Consider the following 24,941-nt stretch of genomic DNA (forward strand, 5'->3'; position numbering starts at 1 on the left):
TAGAAAGCTGTTAGAGAACAAAATGTTCCAGAAGCATGGTAAACTAAAAATATAGGTAAATTTTCTCATCCTGAGAATCTGCTTGAATTAAAAAAATTATTCCTTAGAAAAGGAAAGAAAAAAAATTATTCCTTGATTTTGAGTTTCATGGAATTTGAACTCATAAATCTTAAAACTGTTATAACTAGAATATATTTGGCTATCCTGGGCCAAAACTTTTAAGAGTGTAAGCCAAGTTAGGTCAGTTTTGTAGAGTCTGCCCTTTAGAACTTCCTCATTTTTGAATTCCTGGCTTTAATGGCAAACAGAGTGAAGAAAAAAGCAAAAGAAACGTATGCCACATTTGTGGGGAGTGGAGAGGTGGGTAAACACAGAGTTCTGAGTGTAGTTACAAATATATATTAACTCAAGTTCTGGATGGATTTTTGATGTCTCAGTGGTTGGACCATCAAAGTTTTTTAGGAAGAAGGAATAAACACAAAATTCTAAACTGCTTTCATCGTTTCGGGATGTTATCATTTTTACTTGGGGCTTTTCTCCAGTGTGGTATTCTGGGTGGGTTGCTTCCTCTCTCCTAAATGACTCAGGCATTTTAAGCATCGAGGATAGATCTAGATAGATACAGACTAGTTATAGGTGTAGAGACAGAACAGAGAGATGAGGAAGGTTCTTCTCAACTTGTACCAAATAGGATTTTCAAAACTTGAACAGAACTATTCACAACTTATTTTTTCTCATCTAAGAGGTCCAAGATAATCTTTCAGTGCACATCTTTAAGTGATTAATGTTGAAATGGATAATTCCACAGTATATTATGACCTGAAGTTGACCCAGTAAAATTAGTATGGTCTGAAAGAAAGTTACTTAACACACTTCGCTATTTTCTGAGATTGCTAGTTTTTGGTGATGGTTGGCTGTGGGCAAGGATAATATGGAACATTAGATGGAAATATAGTTGTGGAATTTTAATAAACTGCCAGTCTGCTAATAATATGCTTTTGTTCAAACTTTTTAAAATTTGGCAGTTATTCATAAATCTTAGTCCAGAAAAAAAGTGCGAATTTTTCTTAGGAAGATGTGTATAGTATTTGGAGAATAGAGAAAAGACAGACCTTCAGACCCTCACACCTTCCAGAAAGAGACTTTATTCAGCACTGAACTACTAAATTTGTACTTTGAGAGGTCGCTGGAATCCTTTGGGATCCAAAGTTGCAATTAGAGGAAACATTGGAAATTATTTGAATAGTAATACGTTTTAAGTACTCCAAGTAGTACATTTTAGGTGGCTGTTTCTATTTTTGGAATACTAAGTTGTCCTTAATAGTGCAATACTCATTTCCTTCCATATTTGAATACTATTGTCATACAAATACAAAAATGAAAGAAAAAAAGCCCAACTTCAAATGTACACTTTCCTTTAACTTCTGAATACATAATTTTATCACTCTTGATAAAATTTCAGAGCAGGGAAGACCGGGGAAATCTTAGAATTCAGAGGGACCGAAGTATATTTGGCAATGACTTAATATGCTTCACGACATATATTTATCTTATCTTTCCCCTCCTGCTAAAGATATACTTTGCATAATTGCTTTCCTGACTATTCTGCCTCAGGCTATCAGGACTAATGAGGGATTTTTGGCCTTCTACTAACTGGTCTCAAAGAACTATTGTCCTTCCCCTATTCCTCCCACCCTTTGAATCTAAGTCCAAAATAAATGAATGGTAACAAGTTTCCTTCACTGCTTTTTAGTGTAGAGTTTCAGTTCAGGAAAAGTTCTGTTCAAGAATGAATTCCAGCAGTGTTCCTCATGCCAGCAGGCAGCATAAAAGTCTTATTAGAGTATGGAAGTAAGCCAGAGTAAAATGCTGCTCTTTTTGAGTGAAGAATCCTGATAACATATGATTATGATTCTTAATGCAAAATTCACGGCCATCTTTTCTCAAGAGTTTAAATAGCATTAATGGACAACAAACTTAAAGAAGAAATCATCCCAACTGTGATTGTTATATACTATTCAAACAAAATATGGAGCAAGGTGCTGAGAGAGCATTTTTGGGTTGTGGAGCAGTGGTTAAACTACTGAGGTGGTCAGGCTGAAAGGTTTTAGAGTGGCTGTATGTGGGAGTGTACAGAGAGAGAGCAGGCAAACTTCTCTGGGATAGGCTTCACTCTGGTGGTGAAAAGCAGTCTTGACCCACGTGGAGAGGGAGTCTTGTTCCTCTTTCTTCTTGAAGATAGCCAGGCCTTCCTGAAAAGCCTGGTCTCAACCATGCAGAGCTAGGCTGTGTAACCCACTGTTTCAGGAGCAGGAAGGTGCAATCCTACTCGGGGTCATGAGAAGAACAATTTTATTCAGTTCTTCATGCACTCACTCTTGATCTCTCCTCTTCTCTATCCTACAACTAGAGTGGTCTGATACATAGTATCTGATTAGGTCACATCCTTACTTAAAACCCCTCAATGGTGGGTTATCTCTTCACATAAAGACCAAAGTTCTTTTTTTTAATAATAATTTTTTATTATGTTAGTCACCATACAGTATATCCTTAGTTTCTGATGTAGTGTTCCATGATTCATTATTTGCATATAACACCCAGTGCACCATGCAATATGTGCCCTCCCTAATACCCATCACTGGCCTATCCCATTCCCCCACCCCCCTCCCCTCTGAAGCCCTCAGTTTGTTTCCCAGAGTCCACAGTCTCTCACGGTTCATTTCCCCTTCTGTTTACCCCTCCCTTCATTCTTCCCTTCCTTCTCCTAGCGATCTTCCTATTTCTTGTGTTCCATAAATGAGTGAAACCATATGATAATTGTCTTTCTCTGCTTGACTTATTTCACTTGGCATAATCTCCTCCAGTCCCCTCCATGTTGCTGCAAATGTTGTGTAATTGTTCTTTCCGATGGCTGAGTAATATTCCATTGTATAAATGGACCACATCTTCTTAATCCAGTCATCTGTTGAAGGGCATCTCGGCTCCTTCCACAATTTAGCTATTGTGGACAATGCTGCTATGAACATTGGGGTGCATATGGCCCTTCTCTTCACTACGTCTGTATCTTTGGGGTAAATACCCAGTAGTGCAATTGCTGGGTCATAGGGTAGCTCAATTTTTAACTTTTTCAGGGACCTCCACACTGTTTTCCAAAGTGGCTGTACCAACTTGCATTCTCACCAACAGTGTAAGAGGGATCCCCTTTCTCCACATCCTCTCCAACATTTGTTGTTTCCTGCCTTGTCAATTTTTGCCATTCTAACTGGTGTAAGGTGGTATCTCAATGTGGTTTTGATTTGAATTTCCCTGATGGCTAGTGATTTTGAACATTTTTTCATGTGTCTGTTAGCCATTTAAGACCAAAGTTCTTTTACTTCACCTTAGGCTCTCTCTCTTTCTCCTCACTAGCCACGGTTATGGCTTCCACATTCACATTTAGGCCAAGCTCCTCCCTGTCTTGCCTCCTTCATAGGCAGGTTGCTTTGCCTGGAATTCTCTCCACCTCCATCCTTCCTGCCCCCCTCACCCTTTTCACCTGGCTGTGTCAACTCAACTCAAAAGTCACTTCCTCCAGGAGCCCTTCCTTGAGGCTCTACACCAGGTTTGGGCCCTTCTCTCCTAGCTCCCCTGTACACTCTCATTGCACTCTGTATCCCCATTTGTAGCACTTACTACAGTTGTAGTTGATTGTTCATTTAACACCTGTTTTCCGTTGCTAGGTTGTAAACTCAATGATGACATCAAGTATGTCTGTGAATTGCTATACTTCAAGTACCTAGTATAGCATTTGGTACATTGTAGGTTTTCAATATATATTTCTTGAATGAATGAATAAATAAATGATTAGCCAACAAATGACCAACTTGAAGGTTGAATGGCTGATTGGTCTGATTCCTTTTTGCACACTTGCCCACCCCCCAGGGTGTGGGGCAGGCAGCAGGAGACAGGTACAGGTGATGAGTCCCACAGGACATAGCACAATGAGGGTGGGGGAGGACAGGTAGGGGAAAGGAGGTTGATAAGCTCTCTTCTTGGAGGCAGTTATGGTTCAGGAGGGTCAGAGGTCAAATACCAAAAACCATATCCTGACGAAGAGTGAGGGCTTTGGATCCAATGGATTAGCTAGGCCTGTAATGGATGCTGAGGGACAGAATGAAGCAAAGAGCCAAAGATGCTGAAATGGGCAGTGAGTCAGAACAGGCAAACGAAGACCTCTCTGTAGTTCCAGATATAAGATGCCAAAGCCCAGGGAGACTTCTGTGACTTCCACTCACATTTTCATGAGTGAAATATTCATTTAAAGGTGCCAGTGTAGGTTGCAAAGGTAATATTTACCCAACTTTTCAAATACACTTCCACATTTCCTTATCTAAAATCTCTACAGTCCCATGAGTTTGAAATTTAGAATCTTTTGGATTTTAGAAAGGGGATAGTTAGGGTGCATATTAAGTACTGTCCCCTGTGAGTTCTAAAACAACACTTGTTATCAAACACATTAATAGTCATGCAGAGAAATGTATGAATATGCACAGTAAGTAGGATAGACACCGCCAAGAGCTTCAGATCAATTCAGGTTAGGTTTTGCTGCCAAATGAGATACAAAAGTACTTTCCAGAGTTTTGGGGGTTTGGAAATTCTGGATGGGGGATTGTGGACTTGGTACAAAGCATTGTGTGCTTCTGGCACCTCTTAATTCCTGTTTGATTCTCAGCAGCAGGGGAGAAGTTGCCCTGGCCTGCTGACTCAGGTTCCTCAATTCTTTTTTTTTTTTTCTAATATTTTATTTTTAAGTAATCTCCACACCCAACATAGAACTCAAACTCACAACTCTGGAGATGAAGACTTGCCTGCTGCCTGATTGAGCCAGCCAGGGCTTCCTCTCTTCTACAGGGAAATCCTCTGAGTCTTCCAGCCCTCCTTTGCCTGGAAGGAAACTTGGCCATCCCTGCCTTTTCCTTAGGCGACTAAGAGATGGTTATCTGTCTATAATCGGTGGGGGAAATAGAAAGATAAGCAGAAGATGGGTTGTTTAGGTTTATCTTCTTTAGGTAATCCTTCTCTATTTTAGACATTTCACCTGAACTCTCTATCTTGTTTCCAGCATTACAGGTCTGCTCAGCATTCAAAAACAAACGGGTTCTCTTCCTTCAACCTAAAATCAAACAAAAATCAAAATCTATTTATCCTATAATGCTTATGACCATCCTTTAAATGTCCCAAGCTAGAATCAAGTTTTCATTTCCTTTATGTTTTGCACATAATATGCACTAAATGCTGTTGAATTTCCCACATAGGTGCCCTTCTCTCCCGTCCTGCAAGGACTTCGTCATCTCAGCTGGTTCAGTCTGGTCTTCTCTCTTTCCCTTATTTTATGCTCTTTCTTATCCATCAGTCTCTTTCTTGCTGATCTTAGTCATTTTTCAATAATAATGTATTTTTTTAACATACCATTTACTTTAAAAATTCTCACTATATTTTAAAAATCTCAATGTCATGAAAATAAAAGCTGAGGAACTTTATATACACACTGAATTATTAAGGGGTAAAGGCATTAATGTGTGAACCTATTCTCAACTAGTTCAGAAAATAATTTAGTGTGTGTACATATACATGAGTATGTATATGTGCATATATACATGTACATGTGTGTATAAATACACATGCATATCCATATCTGTATGTTTGTATATGTCTATATAAATAATATATATGCTATATATAGAGAGAGAACATTAAACAAGTGTGGCAAAATAGTAACAATGGATAAATCTAGATAAAGAGTATATAGGAGTTCTTTGTACTATTCTTTCGACATTTATGTAAATTTGAAATTGTTTCAAAATAAAAGCTTTTAAAAATTCAGTCTTTATTTTTATTTGTTTTAAAGATTTTATTTATTTGAGAGAGAGAGAGCACAAGTGGTGGGGGGGGAGAAGGAGAAGCAGGCTCCCAGCTGAGCAGGGAGCCCCACACTAAGCTCACTCCCAGGACCCTGAGATCATGACCTGAGCCGAAGGCAGCCGCTTAACCACTGAGCCACCCAGGCGCCCCTCCAAAATTCAGTTTTTAAATATTAAACTTGCATTACTGTTATCCAAACAACAAACTTTATTATCTCACACACACACACACACACACACACACACACACACACACACAATTTCATCAGCTTCCCACTGCCCATATAAAGAAATTTTAAGCTCCTCAGCATCAGATGCAGGGACCTTCTATAATCTGGTCCCAACTTAGATTTTCTGCCTTATTCCTTCCTTTCCCTGAAATGATCACCATTTGTTCCTTCTCCTGTGTTTTGTTTCTGCTGTCCTCTCTACACCGTGTAGCCTTCCTACTCCTCTGCTGGTGACCTCCTGTGATTGCTTTGAGGCCAAGCTCAAGAGTCACTTCCTCTGCAACAGCCTCCTCTACAACACTAGGCAGAGTTAGCACTTCCCTCCTGTTATAGACTAAATATTTGTGTTCCCCAGAATTCATGTGTTAAAGCCCTAACTCCAATGTAATCCTATTTGGAGATGGAGCTTGTGGGAGGTAGATAGAGTAAGATGAGTTCATGAGGGTGGGACCCTCATGATGTGATTAGTGCCCTTACAAGGAGACACCAGACAGCTTGCTCTCTCTGCCTGTGAGGACACAGAAAGAAGGTAGCCATCTGTAAGTCAGGAACCCAATCTGCTGGCACCTTTATCTTGGACTTCATGGCCTCCAGAACTGTGAGAATATACATTTCTGTCTTTTAAGGCATGCAGTCTATGGTATTTTGTCATGGCAGTCTGAGCGGACTAATGCATGTCCTCTGGGTATTCGTAACACTTTGCACAGAGGCAAACCATAACAGTTAGGACTCTTTCTTATATTGGGTTGCTGACGGGTCTCTCTCACCCACTGGGAAGTGAATCCTGAGGGCAGCATCTGTGTGCTTTCTCTTTCTGTCTTCAACACAATGCCTGAGACCCACCGGGTTCCAGTCTTGCTGAATGAGTGAAGCAGAATCTGAACCTGACCACTTCAGTCATTCACTAACCTTACTGTTTGGGTGTGGATTCTCTGCTGCTTTATTTGAATTTGTGACAAGTTGATTTTAGCATTTAATAGAGAGAGCCACAGTTGCTAATCAAGCAGAGGCATTGCCTATAGCCCTGCCTGCCTGTTCCTGTATTATCAGTGATAGATTTCAATGGCCTCAAAAGAGTATCTTACTGAAGAAAGTTGAATGCATTTAATTGAAAACTGTTACTCTGGAAAAAATAAACCTTCCTTCACATCCTAGATGAACAGGAACTAGAATAAAGCATACTTACATAATGGAGAATTTTTTTAATGAAGTATTTTTTTTTTAAGATTTTTATTTTTTTATGAGAGAGAGAGAGTAGAGGGAAGAGCAGAGGGAGAGGGACAAACAGACTCTGTGCTGAGTGCAGAGCCCAATTTGGGGCTCAAACCCAGGACCCGTAGATCATGACCTAAGCTGAAACCAAGAGTTGAATGCTTAACTGACTGAGCCACCCAAGTGCCCTGAAATAATAATATTATTATTATTATTATTATTAAAGATTTTATTTATTTATTTGACAGAGAGGGAGACAGCCAGTGAGAGAGGGAACACAAGCAGGGGGAGTGGGAGAGGAAGAAGCAGGCTCCCAGCAGAGGAGCCTAATGCGGGGCTCGATCCCAGAACGCTGGGATCACACCCTGAGCCAAAGGCAGATGCTTAACGACTGAGCCACCCAGGCGCCCCTGAAATATTGTTATTAATAAATCATGAATAATTCTTTTTCTTTAGGTAGTACAAAGCTAAACAGCAGTAGGAATCTTGGCGTCCATTTGTTACCTTTCCTCCAACCTATCTTTTATTAACAATATTTTTTCCTTGGGTGCCTGGCTGGCTCAGTCAATAGAGCATGCAACTCTTGATCTCAGGGTCGTGAGTTCAAGCCCCATGTTGTGTGTGGAGCCTCCTTTAAAAAAAATTTTTTTTTATACAGGCCCCTTGTTTTTGTTCTGTTTTGATCTTGGCTTAAATCTTTTTTAACATGGGGCTCGAACTCATGACCCCCAAGATCAAGAGTCACATGCTGTACCACTGAGCCAGCCAGATGCCCCGTGGCTTGAATCTTATAAGCAATTTATAAATCTTGTAATTGTGTAAAGTAACATCAAGCTTGATAATGTCCTTCCTTGTCCTCATATATTTTGAAAGGAGCTCTTTAGACAGAAAATATTTATGAATATAAATAAAAACATACAGAATGTTGAACATAAAGACTAAATGTCAAAGTGTTATGATGATGGCATGGTATAATTGATGGAATGAGAGCTTTTTAATCAGATAAACCAGAGTCTACGTTTTGTTTTGTGACTTAACTAAGTATATTTTTGAAGCAATTTACAGAAACCCATTAAGCCTCAAATATATCTTCTATAAACTGGTGATAATAATAAACCTATTTTGCTGTGGGGTTGTGTTGAAAATGAAAAATGTATGTAAATTATGAGTTCCAGTACCTTGAGCATAGTAGATACTCAATAAATAGTAGCTCTTATGATTAATACTTTTTATATCAGGAGAACAAAATAAGAAACTGGTAAGTTATTTAACTCTGAATATTGCTTTTACTAAAATTTTTAATTTTGTTTAGAACACCCATTAGTAATTTGAGCTTATTCATATTATGTCATAATCTTTTTATTAAAACTAAGTAAAATTAGAATCATCTATTGTATCACATGAATATATAGTAAGCACTCAATAAACATTTACTTTATTCTCTCCTCCCCAGCCTCCACACACATAAGTCTTTTTTAAGGAATGGCCTAGAAAATAACTTTTTCTATCAGTCATTATATATGTCATTTGGAGTACACATACATACACACACTAAAATAAAGGTCAGTTACCTGTTGATCATCTGTCATCTTATGTGAATCCTACTATTGCCATTCTGTGTGACTTCACATAATAGACAAAAATGAGCACATTCACATTTGGTGATCTTAACTCAAATATGAAAATAGCTCAATAGGCATGCATATAAGGGACATTCTAAATTTTGTCAACTGTTAGATTTTTAATCATATGTCTTAGTCATTGCTTTCTTATAAAGTACAGATTTTAACTCTTTTAGCTTTTAGGGTCAAGAACATGACTGTCCTCTAATCATTTACTGTGCTTATTATCTTGACTGTAATAAGAGATTTAGAACTCACTATCCAAATAATCTTGCTAACGGATATTCTGAATCAGAGAGAAAATTTGTAGAGCAATGAATTATACATAAACCCTCCTATGCACAGAACAATTTTCTGTGCTGTTTACATCAGTTTTCACTGTACTTATCTTTGCTTTCCAGCTCTCAGCCACTGCTTTAATGATTTCATTTCTCTACTTTTTTTCTGTCAGTTTAATCTCTTCTACTAAGCCAAGGTTTACTGTTTTGTCTTTCTCTTTTCTGGTCCATGTACTTTCACAATACGGATAAAAGAAGATTTTGCTGTGTTATCAGAAGGCAAGACTCTAACAGAGCAAATTACATTTTTCAAATAGGTTCTAGTATGGATTGCAACATATTTAAAATGATTACTCCTCCTTCCTTTACTCAACGTCAAATTTAATTTTTGATTAAATGTGAATTCAGTTTTTTCCTTTTCTTTCTTCTTCTTCTTCTTTTTTTTTTTTAGACACGAGGGTCATGGGAACAAGTTTGAGCTTAGTCACTTATACGGTTTTAACCTTCATAGTTATCTTGTAACCCAAACAAATATTAGTCATTCTAAGAAAGGGTTAGAAGAATTGTTTGGACATTTCATGGGACTTTGGCTTAGATAATTTATTCCAATAATACATTTTCTTCAAAGAGTGGCTTTAATTAGGGTCACCTGAGTGGCTCAGTTGGTTAAGCATCCAACTCTTGATAATCTCTGGATCGTGAGATTGAGCCCTGCATTTGAGCCCCCTATCAACCCCGCCTCAGCCCTGCATTGCGTTCCATGCTTAGCATGGAGTCTGCTTGAAATTCTCTTTCTCACTCTCCCTCTGCTCCTCCCCTCACCTGCTCTCTCTTTCTAAAATAAATAAATAGGGGCTCCTGGGTGGCTCAGTCAGTTAAGCATCTGCCTTTGGCTCAGGTCATGATCCCAGGGTCCCTGCATCAGGCTCCCTGCTCATCGGGGAGTCTGCTTCTCCCTCTCACTCTCCCTCTGTGCTTTCTCTCTCTCTTTCTCTCAAATTAAGAAATAAATAAATAAAATTTTAAAAAGGTCAGGGAAATCATGGCAGACATGGAAGAACAGGGTGGTTGCAGGGTCTGTAGCTTTGGAACCTTCATGAGATTGTGAGGATTGAGGATTACATGCAGTGACATAAATATATGTAAAGCACGAAAAGAATCTGGCTTTGTTGGACACCTGCCAATTTGTAACTCAATCATCCTGAGCTCAAGGAAATAATAGACTGATAATTCAACTATGTCCTTACATAGATGTTCCCTATCAATGGGTGGTGGATTCAGGCAATTGTGTGTGCTCTCCTACTTGTCTGCTTTTAAGTTTTCTCTCAATTCATTCTATTTCATATTTGCACCATGAGGCAATAATAATGAGTGCCCATGACCTCTTTGCATGACAGTTGGAGACCAAGTAGGGACACATACCACCTATTCCAGTGTTATGTGGTTTTGGAAGCAGCAGAGTTTAACTGGCCCACCTAAGATGGGAAACAACCCTATTTGGGGGGCCAGTCACTTGACAGTCTAGGGGCATGTGTTACTAGCCCAGGATCATGTTTGGTGGCATCAGAGGAGTCCTTCAGACACCAAAGCTTCCAAACTCCCAAGTCACTGTAAAGAGGTGAATTTTCTGCAAAAAGAAAACCCAGAAGACTGAGACACTAGCTGCCTGACTTCTACTAAGTCCCAAGGCCTCACTCTCAGACGTTATTTTACCAGGTCTGGAGTAAGGCCAAGCGTGGTTTTGAAAATGTCTCTCACAAGTTGTGATGTGTCTCTTTCGATAAGGAGTGCTGAAATAAGCCATCTCCAAAGTTCCATTAGCTTTTTAGTTCAAGAGGCAGGCTGAATTGTCAACATATGCGTTTTCTCTCTTGTTTTATTGGGTAAATTGTATAAAATAATTTGTATGTTCTACCTTGACTTCATCCCCAGATATCTGGTACCTTTTATCATTTTCACAGAACCTAGTAGCATGTGTAGCAACGGGGGTAGGTAGATGGTCTCCTGCAAAGTTAAGATGTTTATACAACTTTTGTTTGTCACATTGTGATGCTCTGATGTATGTTGTGTAATTTTCTTCTGCTTTCTATGTAAAGACCACTATTCTCGGTTTACAATTCTGCCTTTTTACATGAGTAACCCATTTATAATTTACTGACTAATTTTGAAGCATGCATTCAGATATTTTCCTGACCCATCACTATAGTAACCGGGAGAGAGGCCTCATCCTGGAGGAGATGAAGGCAGAAGCCTGAGGAATAATAGCCGATGGGGAAAAAAGGAAAATCTGAGGTAAGGGTTCCCTTCAGCTTTTTCTTTGAAAGAAAGACCTTTATGTTTGAAATATCGTAAGGGCAGCTTGTGCCAAGAGTGATGAAATTTTGGAAATTACTGTGTTCTTCATGCCAGGTCACCTATTTAGGCCTTGCTGATAATATGTAAATGATACCAACATAACACTGTCTGACCATCATCCCTCTTCATTGCCATGTACTTTCATCCAGGGCTGTGGCACTTGCTTTCTTCTAGCTGATGCTGAGGAGGCCAAATCCTGACTCATGACAGTCGTACTCCGTGTCTCCTTTACTTGGCCAAGAAAACTGTTACATTCTCTCTTCATTTGTCAAATGTAAAGATACTGGATCCTCCCTAAAACTTACTGCTGAGCTGCAGAGCATGAATTAGGATGAACACTTCATGGAAAGAAAAGTAAAATATATCGAAATCTAAATGAGGAAAATAATATATAAGAGCAAAATGAAGCAGAACAATCTCTAAAGAGATGAGAAAATAAATATAATTTCTAAATTATTCCACTGGAACAGTCTACAAAGAGGGAAAGCCCAAATCAAATTATTACTATAAGTAAACTTTGCAAAATGATTACAGTCAGGCAGTTAGATTTCATGACAGTTCACATTTACTAAACTCTAGCCTTGAGATTGATGTTGGGGGCCATTTGTGTGATCTCCAAATATGCAAGCCTTCTGCATAGGCCTCATAACTCCCAGGAAAATGGATAGGTTTCCCCAAAAGGGAAATTAGTGGATTCTAAAGGGGTTTACAGTATAGAAAAGGGAAAAGTCAGGGGAAAGTCAGTTTAGCTGATTTGGTGCCATCCTTCTCCAGGACAGACTCCGTTTTTCTCAGTTACTTAGTTACCCAGCACATCACAAAGAGTAATCTATTGGCCCTTAGGTACAAAAAGGGGTGAGTCAGAGACTTTACAGCATTATTTCCTAGTAGAAAATTATAATAAATGTTTCATGGATTTCTCCCTTTCTTCCATCACAAAGTGAACAAAAACATAAGGGAAGTGGAGGGTTAGGTTAAGGGACAAGGTTAAAATAAGCTTTTGAGCTCTCAAATGTGACCTAGGGAGGTTATAACTGACTCTGAACTGCCTCTTATCAGATTGGGGTTCCAGGAAAAGTAGAGTTGAAGGAGGATGGATTTTCTTGTCAAGATCTCAGGCAAATGATTTGCTAGAACCATAGCTGGCATCCAAGGGATAAAAATCATTGGGATTGTAGAGAATTTAAAGTTCAAAACTTTAGGGGCCCCTGGGTGGTTCAGTTGTTAAGCGCCTGCCTTCAGCTCAGGGTGTGATCCCGGAGTCCTGGGATCGAGCCCCACATCAGGCTCCTCTGCTGGGAGCCTGCTTCTTCCTCTCCCCCTGCCTGTGTTCCCTCTCTCGCTGGCTGTCTCTCTCTCTGTCCAATAAATAAATAAAATCTTTAAAAAAAATAAATAAATAGGGGCTCCTGGGTGGCACAGCGGTTAAGTGTCTGCCTTCGGCTCAGGGCGTGATCCCAGCATTGTGGGATTGAGCCCCACATCAGGCTCCTCTGCTATGAGCCTGCTTCTTCCACTCCCCCTCCTTGTGTTCCCTCTCTCTCTGGCTGTCTCTATCTCTGTCGAATAAATAAATAAAATCTTTAAAAATAAATAAATAAATAAATAAATAAATAAATAAATAAAGTTCAAAACTTTAGAGCACTGTAGTAATAGTCAACTCCAAAATGTTCTCTGGAAATATTGTTTGTTATCAATGGGCCCATTATTGCTGTATGCTTCCTACTTCATTGGCTGTTTTACATATCTTTTAGAAAGTGACTTATTGTATATTTTATCTGCCTAATTTTAAAAGCATTTGAAACTGTTATGTGTGTTACTGCAGAAATTATGTTCTTACCCAAGTAAACTTACAGATGCAACTGCTAAACATCAGACTCTTAATTGGCATTTTCGCTGCTTTCAATACAAGTTCAGCTCAGTTCCTCTGCACAGTGCACAGAGCAGCACATCAAAGCCAGAGTACACGAAGTCATCAGAGTTCAGATTTTTTCCTCCTTCCCTGTGGAGGGGTCAAGAATGCAAACATCCTCAATTGCTACAGCAGGAGGGAACATTAGTCCATCAACAGAACCAAACAGGAAACACCAAATGGGCATTTCTTCTGTTTATTTTGTGTCTGTTAGAAAAGATGAAGTTTATTTCTTTCAATCAAATTTGTCAAAAAAGCACAGAAGACATATAAGATGTGATCATTTTAGTTAGTTTAGACTCTTATTTCAAGAAGATGTAATGCTGCTTTCCACTTATTTTACTTACTACAATTTATGCAATACTACATTCTTAGGATGTTGGAATTTTACCATATCTGGAGTCATTTTTTTCTTTTTTAAACTGTGAACCAGAAACTTAACATTTGCTGCAACCTATTGAGATTCACGTGACGATTCACTTAGACTGTAATTAAATTTCTCAGATATTTTCTTTCCAGATCCAGGAGGATGCACATTTATTGAACACAAACGACTTTGCCTCCTTTCAGTTTGTGATAAGGTGTTAAATGCTTCAGATAAGGCCAGGAAGTACCTCAAATGGTACTTCAGAGGTTTGTTTGCCTTACCAAATTTTTAAATCTTGGTATATCAGTTGGTTATCCACTCCATTACATCAGAGCAAATTCTGTTACTTCGCTGCCAGTGACAGCAGATAAGCAAAAATGAGGCACGTTGTAATGATTTGAACAAGCCTAGTGAAGGAGCAAAAGAGAATGTAACTTGTATTTTTAATGAATATTTCCAGAAACAAATCAACAAGCTACTTCATTATTCATAAAATTACTTGGAATCTCTTAATTCCAGAAGACTCTTTGGCCTGCTGGTTAAAAGGAAATGGTTGTTTCTTTTTAGCTGCGCTCATTACTTTTCTTATCCAGACAGTGGCCTACCAGGGATGGGATGGTAGGAGTGGTCTACTACCCCTAGGATAGGCAGTAAGGGAGTGCTTTGTGTATAGAAAATTTAAGAGGAATAAAATAAAATAATAGTAAAAGTCAGTCTGCTTTTTATTATCACCATGCACTGAAAATTCTAAGCAATGCCAATGATGCTACGCCTCTCTGAAAAAACAATCTTTTGTCGGTCTAGTTCTAAACAGCTGCTGCAGTTACTGAAATTTAATAATACATGTGTAAGCTGAAAATTGACATGTTTTCCAATCACTTATTCTTTAATAAACATTGTATTCCACATGGAAGTAGTTCCAAGTCCCCTACAGGTGGACTCAGCTACACATATTTATATCAAGAATAAGCAACCGACTTCTGTTTTTTCGTTTTCATAATTGCTCGGGTATAATTATTTATTTTGAGTCTGTGTTTAAACACAGGATTACGTAGTACCTCAGGGGCTAAAGATATGAACTGAGCCTGAAGCAAGCTCAAATAATTCGCAGCCATTACAAGCTTTGGAGAATTTTACTAGATAAAATAGAAATGTATGATAAATTTTCTGGTGAAGGTATTCTTGTGTAAAATTTCAACTGCAGAAACATATGGAAGCCGCTACAATGAATCCCAGAGAACAAAGACATGGACAGTATTGCAATTTCTTGAATTTACTATGAAATGGGATTTTTATGAATCTCTGATAAACATCCTTATTTTAAAGCTTTCTATTTGCATATCTGTTTCTTAATGTGAGAGAGATACTTGAAATTAAAATAAAAAATGTTCTTTAGTCAACTATGAGTGAGGACAGATTGACAAATCTGATATATACTATATACTGATTCTGTTGACCATGAATATATGAAGATCATTTGATAAAACCATTGACAAATTTGCAGAAGTGAAGTTTCAAAGCCAGAAACTTCAGTGGAATTTATTCATCACCATGGCAGACCATTATGTAGGTATAAATATTTTTCTCCTTTTTTCAAAAAACTTAATGTACTTTAAAAAGTATTAGAACTCTTTTCTTGTATTTTATTAATTCTAAAAAGATTTTATTTAGTTATTTATTTGAGAGAGAGAGCGCGCGAGCATGGAGGGGAGGGGCAGAGGGAGAAGCAGACTCCCGCTGAGCAGGGAGCCCAACATGGGGCTCAATTCCAGGACCCTGGGATCATGACCTGAGCCGAAGGCAGATGCTTAACTGAGCCACCCAGGCGTCCCACATTTTATTAATTTTTTACTAGCACTATTTTGTATGCAAAATTTAATAATGGAAAATTGTCACTGTCTGAATTGCTTTTCTGGACATAATAATTATTTGTTGCACTTCATGATTATTGCTGAAAATACTTTTGTCTGCAAGAGAAAGAGGTTAAAAATGGTCCCTTTCAGGTGTCAAGCCACTAGGTATGCCACTGTATCCATCTTTGCAGTTTAACTCAAAACAAATAAAACATTGTTTTTAGTTCAACTACGTTTTTTAAAATTATGCCAAATAGCAATTCATTTTAATAAGGCAGACTTTTATAGAAATAGAACTACCCTTAAATACAGCTCTCATCTACTATAGATTTTAATTATGTATATAATTATTAATTTTTAATTATTATTAATTACATATATATGCTATATATTACCAAAATATATGCCAGTGATAAATATATGCTTTGTGTCTTAACTGGTTTGTACAAGCTTAGTAGGATGAAAAAAGACACGAAAAAATGCAGCCTGCTGGAATTTAGACATGAACAAACAAATTATGAAGATCTCATAACAGCTAAAAAAGATGAATTTCTAATTTAAAACCTTCCACTATTGGTGATAGTTTCACTGTTTAACTCTAGAAAATGTGTAAGGAATAAATATCTTTGACTTTTCAGAAAACAGAAAATGAGGGTAGGCTTTCAACTTAACTTACAAGGGCAGCATAACCTTGATATCAAAACAAGAATAGGAAATTATGAGGAAAAAATTAGGGGGCAGCCTCAATCATGAACACAAATAATAAAATTCTTAATTTCAGCTAACCAAACAATATGTAAAAATGATACTATATGACACATAAGTTGAGTTTGTTATAATGATGAAATGTTAACATTAGAAAACCAAATCAGAATTTACCACATAAACAGAATAAAGGGGAGAAGTTGTGTCAGAATGTTTCTGGAAAAGCAGTTGATTCAAGTCAGCATTTGTTTATGATTAAAATACATCTTTTGGCAAACTAAGAATAGAAAAGAATTTTTTTCATAGAGGCTATCTGCAAAACACCAGTAGTAGTCACCATAGACATATTGAAAGCTTTCCTTCTGAGATTAGGAATAAGGCACATGTGAGAATTATCACCACTTCTAGTCAGCCTTATCCTGGAGGCGCTAGTCAATGTGGTAAGGAAAGAAAACGAATTAAAAAAATAATAAAACATATTATTTAATGTAACTTGTCTATGTAGAAAATCCCAAAGATTTACAGATAGATATTAGAATTAGATGAGTTTAACAACTATATATTTTTAAAATTGCATTTCTATGACAGGTAACAACAGGAAATAAAACTGAAAAAAAATTTAAAATAGTATAAAGTTATTTAAAACCTAGGAATAACTATCTAAAAATTGTGAAAGAAACAAAATATTTCTGAGAGACCTTAAGAAACAAATTAATGCAGGCTGATACGACATTCATAAACATTGGAAGACTCAGCATTTAAAATGTTCATTTTTTTGAAACTGAGCTTTAGATTCAATAAAATTACAGTCAAAATCCTACTAGGTTTGTATGGGTGCTTAAATGTGTGTGTGTGCGTTTGTATGCATCTGTGTATGAGAGAGAAAGGAACTTGAAGCCTGACATGAACAAACAGAAATTATGAAATATATATATATAGTGTATATATAATACTTTCAAGTTCATTTCTTTGCTATGTTGCTCTCCATCCCAGCTCGTTGATTTTAATTTGTTTTACTTTAGTGAGCATTAACGTACTAATCTGTTTACACATTTGCCTCTTATTATTAGATTCCAATGTTTTTTGAGGGCAAGTTCTTATATTTCTGTCTGTATTATTCCTAGTATATCACACACATGAATGAATGAGCTTTTCTACTCAACATCTTGACTCAGTGGGTAACTTCCCATTATAACCTTTTTAAAGAAAGCTTGAAATCACTCTGCTACCTTCCAGCAGAATTAAAGCCAAATTACAGTATTTTCTTTTTTTTTTTTTTAAGATTTTTTCTATTTATTTGAGAGAGAGAGTGAGCACAAGCCAGGGGAGGGAGGCATCAGAGGGAGAGGGAGAAGCAGACTCCCCACTGAGCAGGGAGCCCGATGCAGGGCTCGATCCCAGGACCCTGAGGTCATGACCTGAGCCCAAGGCAGATGCTTAACCGGACTGAGCCACCCAGGCGTCCTGCCAAATCACATTCTGAAAGATAAAGGAGTCTATTTTATTTTTCCATTTGAAGTAATTCACAATTTCATTTCCTGTGGCTCTCTTAATAAACACACTGCCCAAGTTTCACAAAATATATCCAGAGAGTAAAGCTCTCTTTGCTGTTGGTATTGTTTTCTTACTGTTTTCACTGTGTGTAGTTAATCATAAACATCTCTCTCAGAATTGTGTTCAGGATATGAACATCCCTGCTGTACATTTGTATTTAGATGTCAACTTCTTTGGAAGCCAAGGGTAATTTATTTAATAATAAATCTGTGTTTTATAGAAGAAAAATCTAAAAGTACATATCTTGCAGTATATTAACAGAAAATGCACCCTGTTGAAAAGGATCATGATGACTTAGAATCTAAAAAGTCACATGAAAGAATGATATACAAGCCTGCAAGATGCTAAATAATGTGATAGAATTAATTTTAGCTAAAGACTCGCTCATCTGAATGTTAGTTATAATTTCTAAAACTCATTTAAAGAAATATACATTATTTTAAAACTAATACAGAATGTCACCTACCTGAATGACATGTGGTCTGCTGTATTTGTTTGCATGTTTTAAAGAAAAACGATAACATTAAATTGTTTTTTTTTTTTAAAGATTTTATTTATTTATTCGACAGAGATAGAGACAGCCAGCGAGAGAGGGAACACAAGCAGGGGGAGTGGGAGAGGAAGAAGCAGGCTCTTAGTGGAGGAGCCTGATGTGGGGCTCGATCCCACAACGCCGGGATCACGCCCTGAGCCGAAGGCAGACGCTTTAACCGCTGTGCCACCCAGGCGCCCTGATAACATTAAATTGTATTAATATAATTATCTTGTGCCCAAAATATCTGACTATATATTTTAGGCTAAGTTCATAGTCTCTGTTGCAAAATATTAATGACTGATACATATGTATTAATATTTATGACTATAAGGAAAATAGCTAATAATAGTGATATACTGATAATGCCCATGTTTACATTTTCTTTTTTAAAAGCAATAACCTTGTGAGTTATAAATACTATCATTACCCCTGTTTTACAGATAAGGAAACTGAGGCACAGCAAATACAGATTTGCTCAATGTGACGCAGACGGTAAGTGGTAGAACTAGTACATAAATCTAACAGATCTGACTGCAGAACCCTCGCTCCTCACTGCCGTGCTATAGTACCTTGTACACATGAGGAAAACATAAATAAGAAAAGTTCCTTCGTGCAAGATTTCCTTTAGCTAAATTTTGCAATGGTATTCATCATTTAAAATTAGAAATCTCTAATTGCAGAATTAATCTGCATTAGTATTGAAAAACATTAGTATTACTGATGGTTACAGAGGGTCCTGAGGTTAAATAAAGACCAAAGATTTAGAAAAATTATGTTCCGATGAAGTCTGAGATTTCAGATATATAGAGTAAAATGGTTTGACATACCTCTTAATGACTATTAGCAAAAATGACCTATGTGATTTGGTTTTTTTAGAAATGACTCTGAGAACCTTGAATATAAGTTAAGTCTGCTCTGATTTATATAGACTTTTTACTCCTGCATTCAATAACACATTTGGCAGTTTTGTAGGACATAATGAAATTTGGTATAACTATGAAGATTACACCTTCAGAAACTCCAGCAGAAATATTGCAAACTGAGGGCTTCAGAGGGGAGAGGGGTGGGGGAATGGGATAGGCTGGTGATGGGTAGTAAGGAGGGCACGTATTGCATGGTGCACTGGGTGTTATACGCAACTAATGAATCATCGAACTTTACGTCAAAAACCAGGGATGTACTGTATGGTGACTAACATAATAAAAAAATATTATAAAAAAAAAGAAATATTGCAATTACCTTGGTTGTGTCAGATAAGAGAAACGACAAAAACCACAAAGAATAAACTTCATCAGCTCTTTCCTATGACAAGAGCTTTGTTATTCTTCACATCTCCGTTTGGTGTCCTGATTAATCTTACTTTTTTGGCTCTAATCTTGAATTAGTATGCATCCTTGCATAGTGAAATGTTTTAAATTTGGATCATATGAATTTAGAAGTCATTATAATTCATAGACTGAACCAAAGATTACCTTTGGCTTAAGTTCAGAGAGAGTGGAAAGCTTAGCTAAACAATTCGGCCTACACCCAAGCAGCATCTGCAGCGTTTTTGTTACCTAATTTGCAAAATCTGTGTAGCTTATTCCATTCACAAAGCTGTAGAGTGATAGAAAGCTTTTTCCATTTTCCAGCAAAATACTGTACAGGCAGCAACATGTTTATAAAAACAATGAACTTCATGCCAGTTCATCAAGATTCTCCAGCTTCCTATTGTCAAGGGTCTCTGGACCTCTGAGGGCCTGCCCAGACATCCTTGCTCAGGTCCATCTGGAACTACAAGTTCATCTGTGGTTCCAAATCGCAAAACTGAGTATTTCAGAAATGTTTGCTCTAATCTTTGTTTTATTTTTCTCATGCACCCTGTGCTAGAATCCCTATTCATCTGTATCCATTTACTAGTAACATGGTTTTTCTCAGTAGATAAAGTAGTTTGTCTTCTTGTCTTTAACTGGCTGAAAAAGTCCAGAGTGGGATCTCCTCCACCCCAATCCTGCCCATCTGCTTACCATATTCCATGGCCACGTGTCCTGAATTTTTCATCTCCCATAGCTGATGTGGCCACTCTACACTTCCAAGAACTTACATAATGTTAAATCTTAGAACATTTACAAGTTGTCAGGGAACATGTACCCACCCACAAGTAATTATCTTTTTTCCCATTTTTTCCCTTTTCTTTCTTCTTTTTAAAACTTATTTCAGTTGAAGAAAGTCTCCAAGTTTTTTTTCACGACTGGAGTTTTAGGTTGGTGAAGGGAAGTACTAAATACAGTTTAAAAAGCAATGTTCTGCTAACAAATTCAGATTTTATTTTTTGAGCCATGGGAGACTATTTTTTGTTGTTTTAACAGGGACTGTAATAATCCGAGCTAAGTTTTAAGAATATTAATCTGAATACTATGTTTTGGGTGGACTAAAGAGAGAAGAGGACAAAGTCATGAAAACCAGTTATTGCTGGAAGATCAATCTGGGTGAGAAAGTAATGAAATCCTGAACTAGGGAAGTAGTAGTGGAAATGAATAGGAAGGAGACAATTGTCAGTCGAATTGGCAGGACTCAGCAAACGAGTAAAGTTGGAGTAGAAGGAAAGGCAAAGGCAGCTGAGGTTTCAGGTTGCCTAGTTCCCTGTTTCCTACTCTTAGTGCTAATACTACCATGGAAATGTGGAACAGCAGAAGAAGGGCCGCTCTTCTGCAGTTAGTGTGCTAGTGAAATACCCAAGAAGAGGTATTTAACCAGAAAACCTAGTTATAGGATTTGAAAGTCTTTTTACTGATAGTCTGTGAAAATGGATGGAATTTCTATGTGAGAGTATGTGGTATAAAAGATAAGAGTTGCATGGGATTTTAAAATATACTTAATGGGAAAAGGATTGAGAAAGAAAAGTATACAAGGAATGACCAGTCATGGAGGTGTGAGGGGACACCTGAGAGTATACAGTCACAGAAAGCCAGGAAGGAGAGTTTCGTGCACATGTATCTATTTGGGGTTCATTGAGTCTCTTGGATAAGCAGATTAATGTTTTTAATAAAATTTGGCAAGTTTTCAGTCATTTTTTTTTTTTAAGATTTTTATTTATTTATTTGACAGGTAAAGACAGCCAGCGAGAGAGGGAACACAAGCAGGGGGAGTGGGAGAGGAAGAAGCAGGCTCATAGCGGAGGGGCCTGATGTGGGGCTGGATCCCATAACGCCGGGATCATGCCCTGAGCTGAAGGCAGACGCTTAACCGCTGTGCCACCCAGGTGCCCCAAGTCATTATTTTTTTTATTTTTTCAAATATTTTTTCTGCCTCCTCATTCTTTTCTTCGGTAACTCCCATTAAATGGATACTGGTACACTTGATGTTGTTTTCCTGGTCTTTATTCTTCAGCTTGGATCATTTCTACTGATTTGTCTTCAAGTTCACTGATTTTTATTCTGTCATCTTGAATCTGATTTTGAGCCCTTCCAGTGAATTTTTCATTTCAGTTTTCAAATCCAGAATATGCATTTGTTTCTTTTTTCTAATTTCTACCACCTTACTGAGAATTTCTGTTTCTTGATTCATGGCTATAATAGTTTCCTTTAATTCTTAAAACATGGTTTACTTTTGGGATGCCTGGGTGGCCCAGTTCGTTGAGCATCTGCCTTCAGCTCTGATTGCGATCCTGGGGTCCTGGGATAAAGTCCCGCATCAGGTTCCTTGCTTAGCGGGGAGCCTGCTTCTCCCTCTGCCTGCTGCTACCCCTGCTTGTGCTCTCTCTCTGACAAGTAAGTAAATGAAATCTTTAAAAAAGAAAACAACGTGGTTTACTTTAGTTCTTTGAACTAAGTAGCCAATTTTTAAAGTAAGTGCTTTGTATTTTTTGTCTACAGAATCCAACTTTTGGGATTTAGGCACAACCAGAGACTTTTTTTTTAAACCAGAGACTATTTATATTGACTGCTTTATTTGCTGAAGATGAGTCACACATTCTTGTTTCTTTGCCTACCTCGTAATTATTTAGTTGAAAACTGGTTAGATATACTAGATAATATATTGTAATGATCTAGATTTATTTATTTATTTATTTATTTATTTATTTATTTATTCTCACTTTTGAAGGTTATTGTTGCTGTTGACTCTTCTTTGTTAACTTGCCTGGACAATAAATTTGTGAAATTTTTCTCCCCTGCCATTTGCATGTGCTGATGTCTCCAGTTATGCATATAGATCTATATTTATCTATATATTGTATATGTCATATATATGTATATCTCTTTTTTAACTGAGCAAAGTTTTATTTATATACATGTATATATAGTATGTCTACACACATACACACAGCATGGTTATTTTTATTTTGTTTCCCTGTGTCTGCATGACTTAGTGATTTGATAGGTTGTGTTCAACAAATTGAGCCAGTAAGGTCTCTGTCCTCTGCCAGTGAATCTCTGTGTGAGTAGGGGAGCTCATTGAAAGTTTAGGCGATTTTTAAGTCTGCTCTAACTTCAACTTTTACTTTCCAGTGGGCCTTTTCATATTTCCTCTACGCATGCACATAGCTCCAGGGTTGGCCTGCAATGGGTGACTAGCTCTGGTTCCCTCTTGTCTCCACATATACACAGATAGGAATATGCCTCAACCATGACTACAACCTCAGACTAGTAGAGCTGTTGGCTCTCTCTGTTCACCCACCTAAGAGCTCATTACTTCCAGTAAAAATGAAAGTGGTTGTCTCCCACCATTCCAAATTGAGTGAGCTCACACTTACCGTAACAGAAAAGCTGCCAGTTTTTATAGCCTACCCTACCTCTACCAAACCTCTATCCTTACTGATAAGGCAACAGGGGGTGGAGAGCAGCTCCAAGCCAGAATGCCACAATCTCTCTATTCTTACTCAAAATTCAACAGTTTTTCAAGCCTAAGCGCTTCTCAAATTGTTGTATGCCTTTGGTCAATTTTCAGAGTGTTGAAATGATTGGTTTTGTCAGTTTTATCTAACTTTATTATTTTTTTAAAAGATTTTATATATTTATTTGACAGAGAGAGAGAGACAGCCTACGAGAGAGGGAACACAGCAGGGGGAGTGGGAGAGGAAGAAGCAGGCTTCCAGCAGAGCAGGGAGCCCGATGCGGGGCTCGATCCCAGGTCCCTGGGATCACACCCTGAGCCAAAGGCAGATGCTTAACAACTGAGCCACCCAGGCACCCCAGTTTTATCTAACTTTATAACTGCATTTTAGAAAGAGGTTTTATACTTTACTTTTAAATTTATATTTTTTCTCTACTTCAAAGTGATCTGTATGCCATAAAGGAATAGCATAATAAGAAAATTGAAAGTGACCAGGTCATTTCAAATGCCTCAATAAAAACTGTTTGAGAGGATATGATTGAGAAATGATATAGAAGGTCAATGTACTATCATTCTACATTATTCCAGGATCTACTTACTTCCCACAGAAAGAAATCTTTGACTCTAACTCTTGTAGCAATAAACTTCATTTAAAGAAGCATACTCACATCAGAACTCGTTCTTCAGGGGCATCTAGTTGGCTCAGTCGGTTGGGCATCTGCCTTCAGCTCAGGTTGTGGTCTCAGGGTCCTGGAATTGAGCCCCAAGTTGGTCTCCCTGCTCAGTGGAGAGTCTCCTTCTCCCTCTCCCTCTGCCCCTCTGCCTGCTTGTGCTCTCTCTCTCTCTCAAATAAATAAAATCTTAAAAAAAAAAACCAAAAAACCTCATTCTTCAGAGAAAGAGGAACTTACATCTCTCCTTTTCATATCAGAAAAGCTTATACCAAGAGAACCCTGGATAAGCCAATTGGAAAATAACATTTTGAGCTTCCATCCACATTTTCTCAGGGGCAAACCCCTGACACAATTGTTTCTTCTTTGAGGGTGCAAAAAATCCAGTCAGATATTGTGTTCTATTCAGTTGGCCATTATAGATATTTAAAACTATTCCTTAAAGAGCAAAGCATATGGCTCTCTAAATATCAGGCAGGTCCTCACTGCTTTGTTGGTATTCTCAAAGAGGAGTTATGTGCCAAACATGTATTTTCACTAAACCTGTACACTGCATGTACACGTATAATCGGCTTCCAAGCAAGGAAAACAGCTAGAACAATTTTTGGGTGTTTTTATGAAGCTATACATGATGAAGATAGATTTTTCATTGTATAACAATTTCCCCGGCACATGTTCCTTTCAGAAGAAAAAAAAAAGTCTTGAAGTTCACTCTGTTTCATGAAACATTCCAGTCACTGTTCTGCATTGTATTATTTTACACAGAACTTATAGTCGTAGAAAAGAATGTTCATTTGTTAAAAGCTACTGAAATTGGCTAATATTATTAATACTATGGTTTGTTTTTACACAGAGTTTAATAGAAAATTTATTGTGATTAACACAAATTTAGTTGTCTGCCTTTCTCTTTTCTTTGAAATAGTCAACGCCATTAA

At 37.6% G+C, this 24,941-nt stretch overlaps 1 protein-coding gene across 4 annotated transcripts in view; it reads left to right on the plus strand.

Annotated features, from left to right (window-relative positions):
- DSE (dermatan sulfate epimerase) overlaps positions 1 to 24,941 on the plus strand; it is a 147,196-nt gene that overhangs the window by 19,445 nt on the left and 102,810 nt on the right. For all 4 annotated transcript variants that reach the window (XM_008691188.2, XM_008691187.2, XM_040627675.1 and 1 more), the window contains 2 exons: positions 11,449 to 11,534; positions 18,964 to 19,015. In XM_008691188.2, coding sequence (XP_008689410.2) covers positions 11,511 to 11,534; positions 18,964 to 19,015 — 76 coding nt within the window. In that variant the 5' untranslated portion in view covers positions 11,449 to 11,510. The remainder of the gene's footprint in view (positions 1 to 11,448; positions 11,535 to 18,963; positions 19,016 to 24,941) is intronic.

Source organism: Ursus maritimus, unplaced genomic scaffold (genome assembly GCF_017311325.1).
Source record: "Ursus maritimus isolate PB19 unplaced genomic scaffold, ASM1731132v1 scaffold_13, whole genome shotgun sequence".
NCBI lineage: Eukaryota > Metazoa > Chordata > Mammalia > Carnivora > Ursidae > Ursus > Ursus maritimus.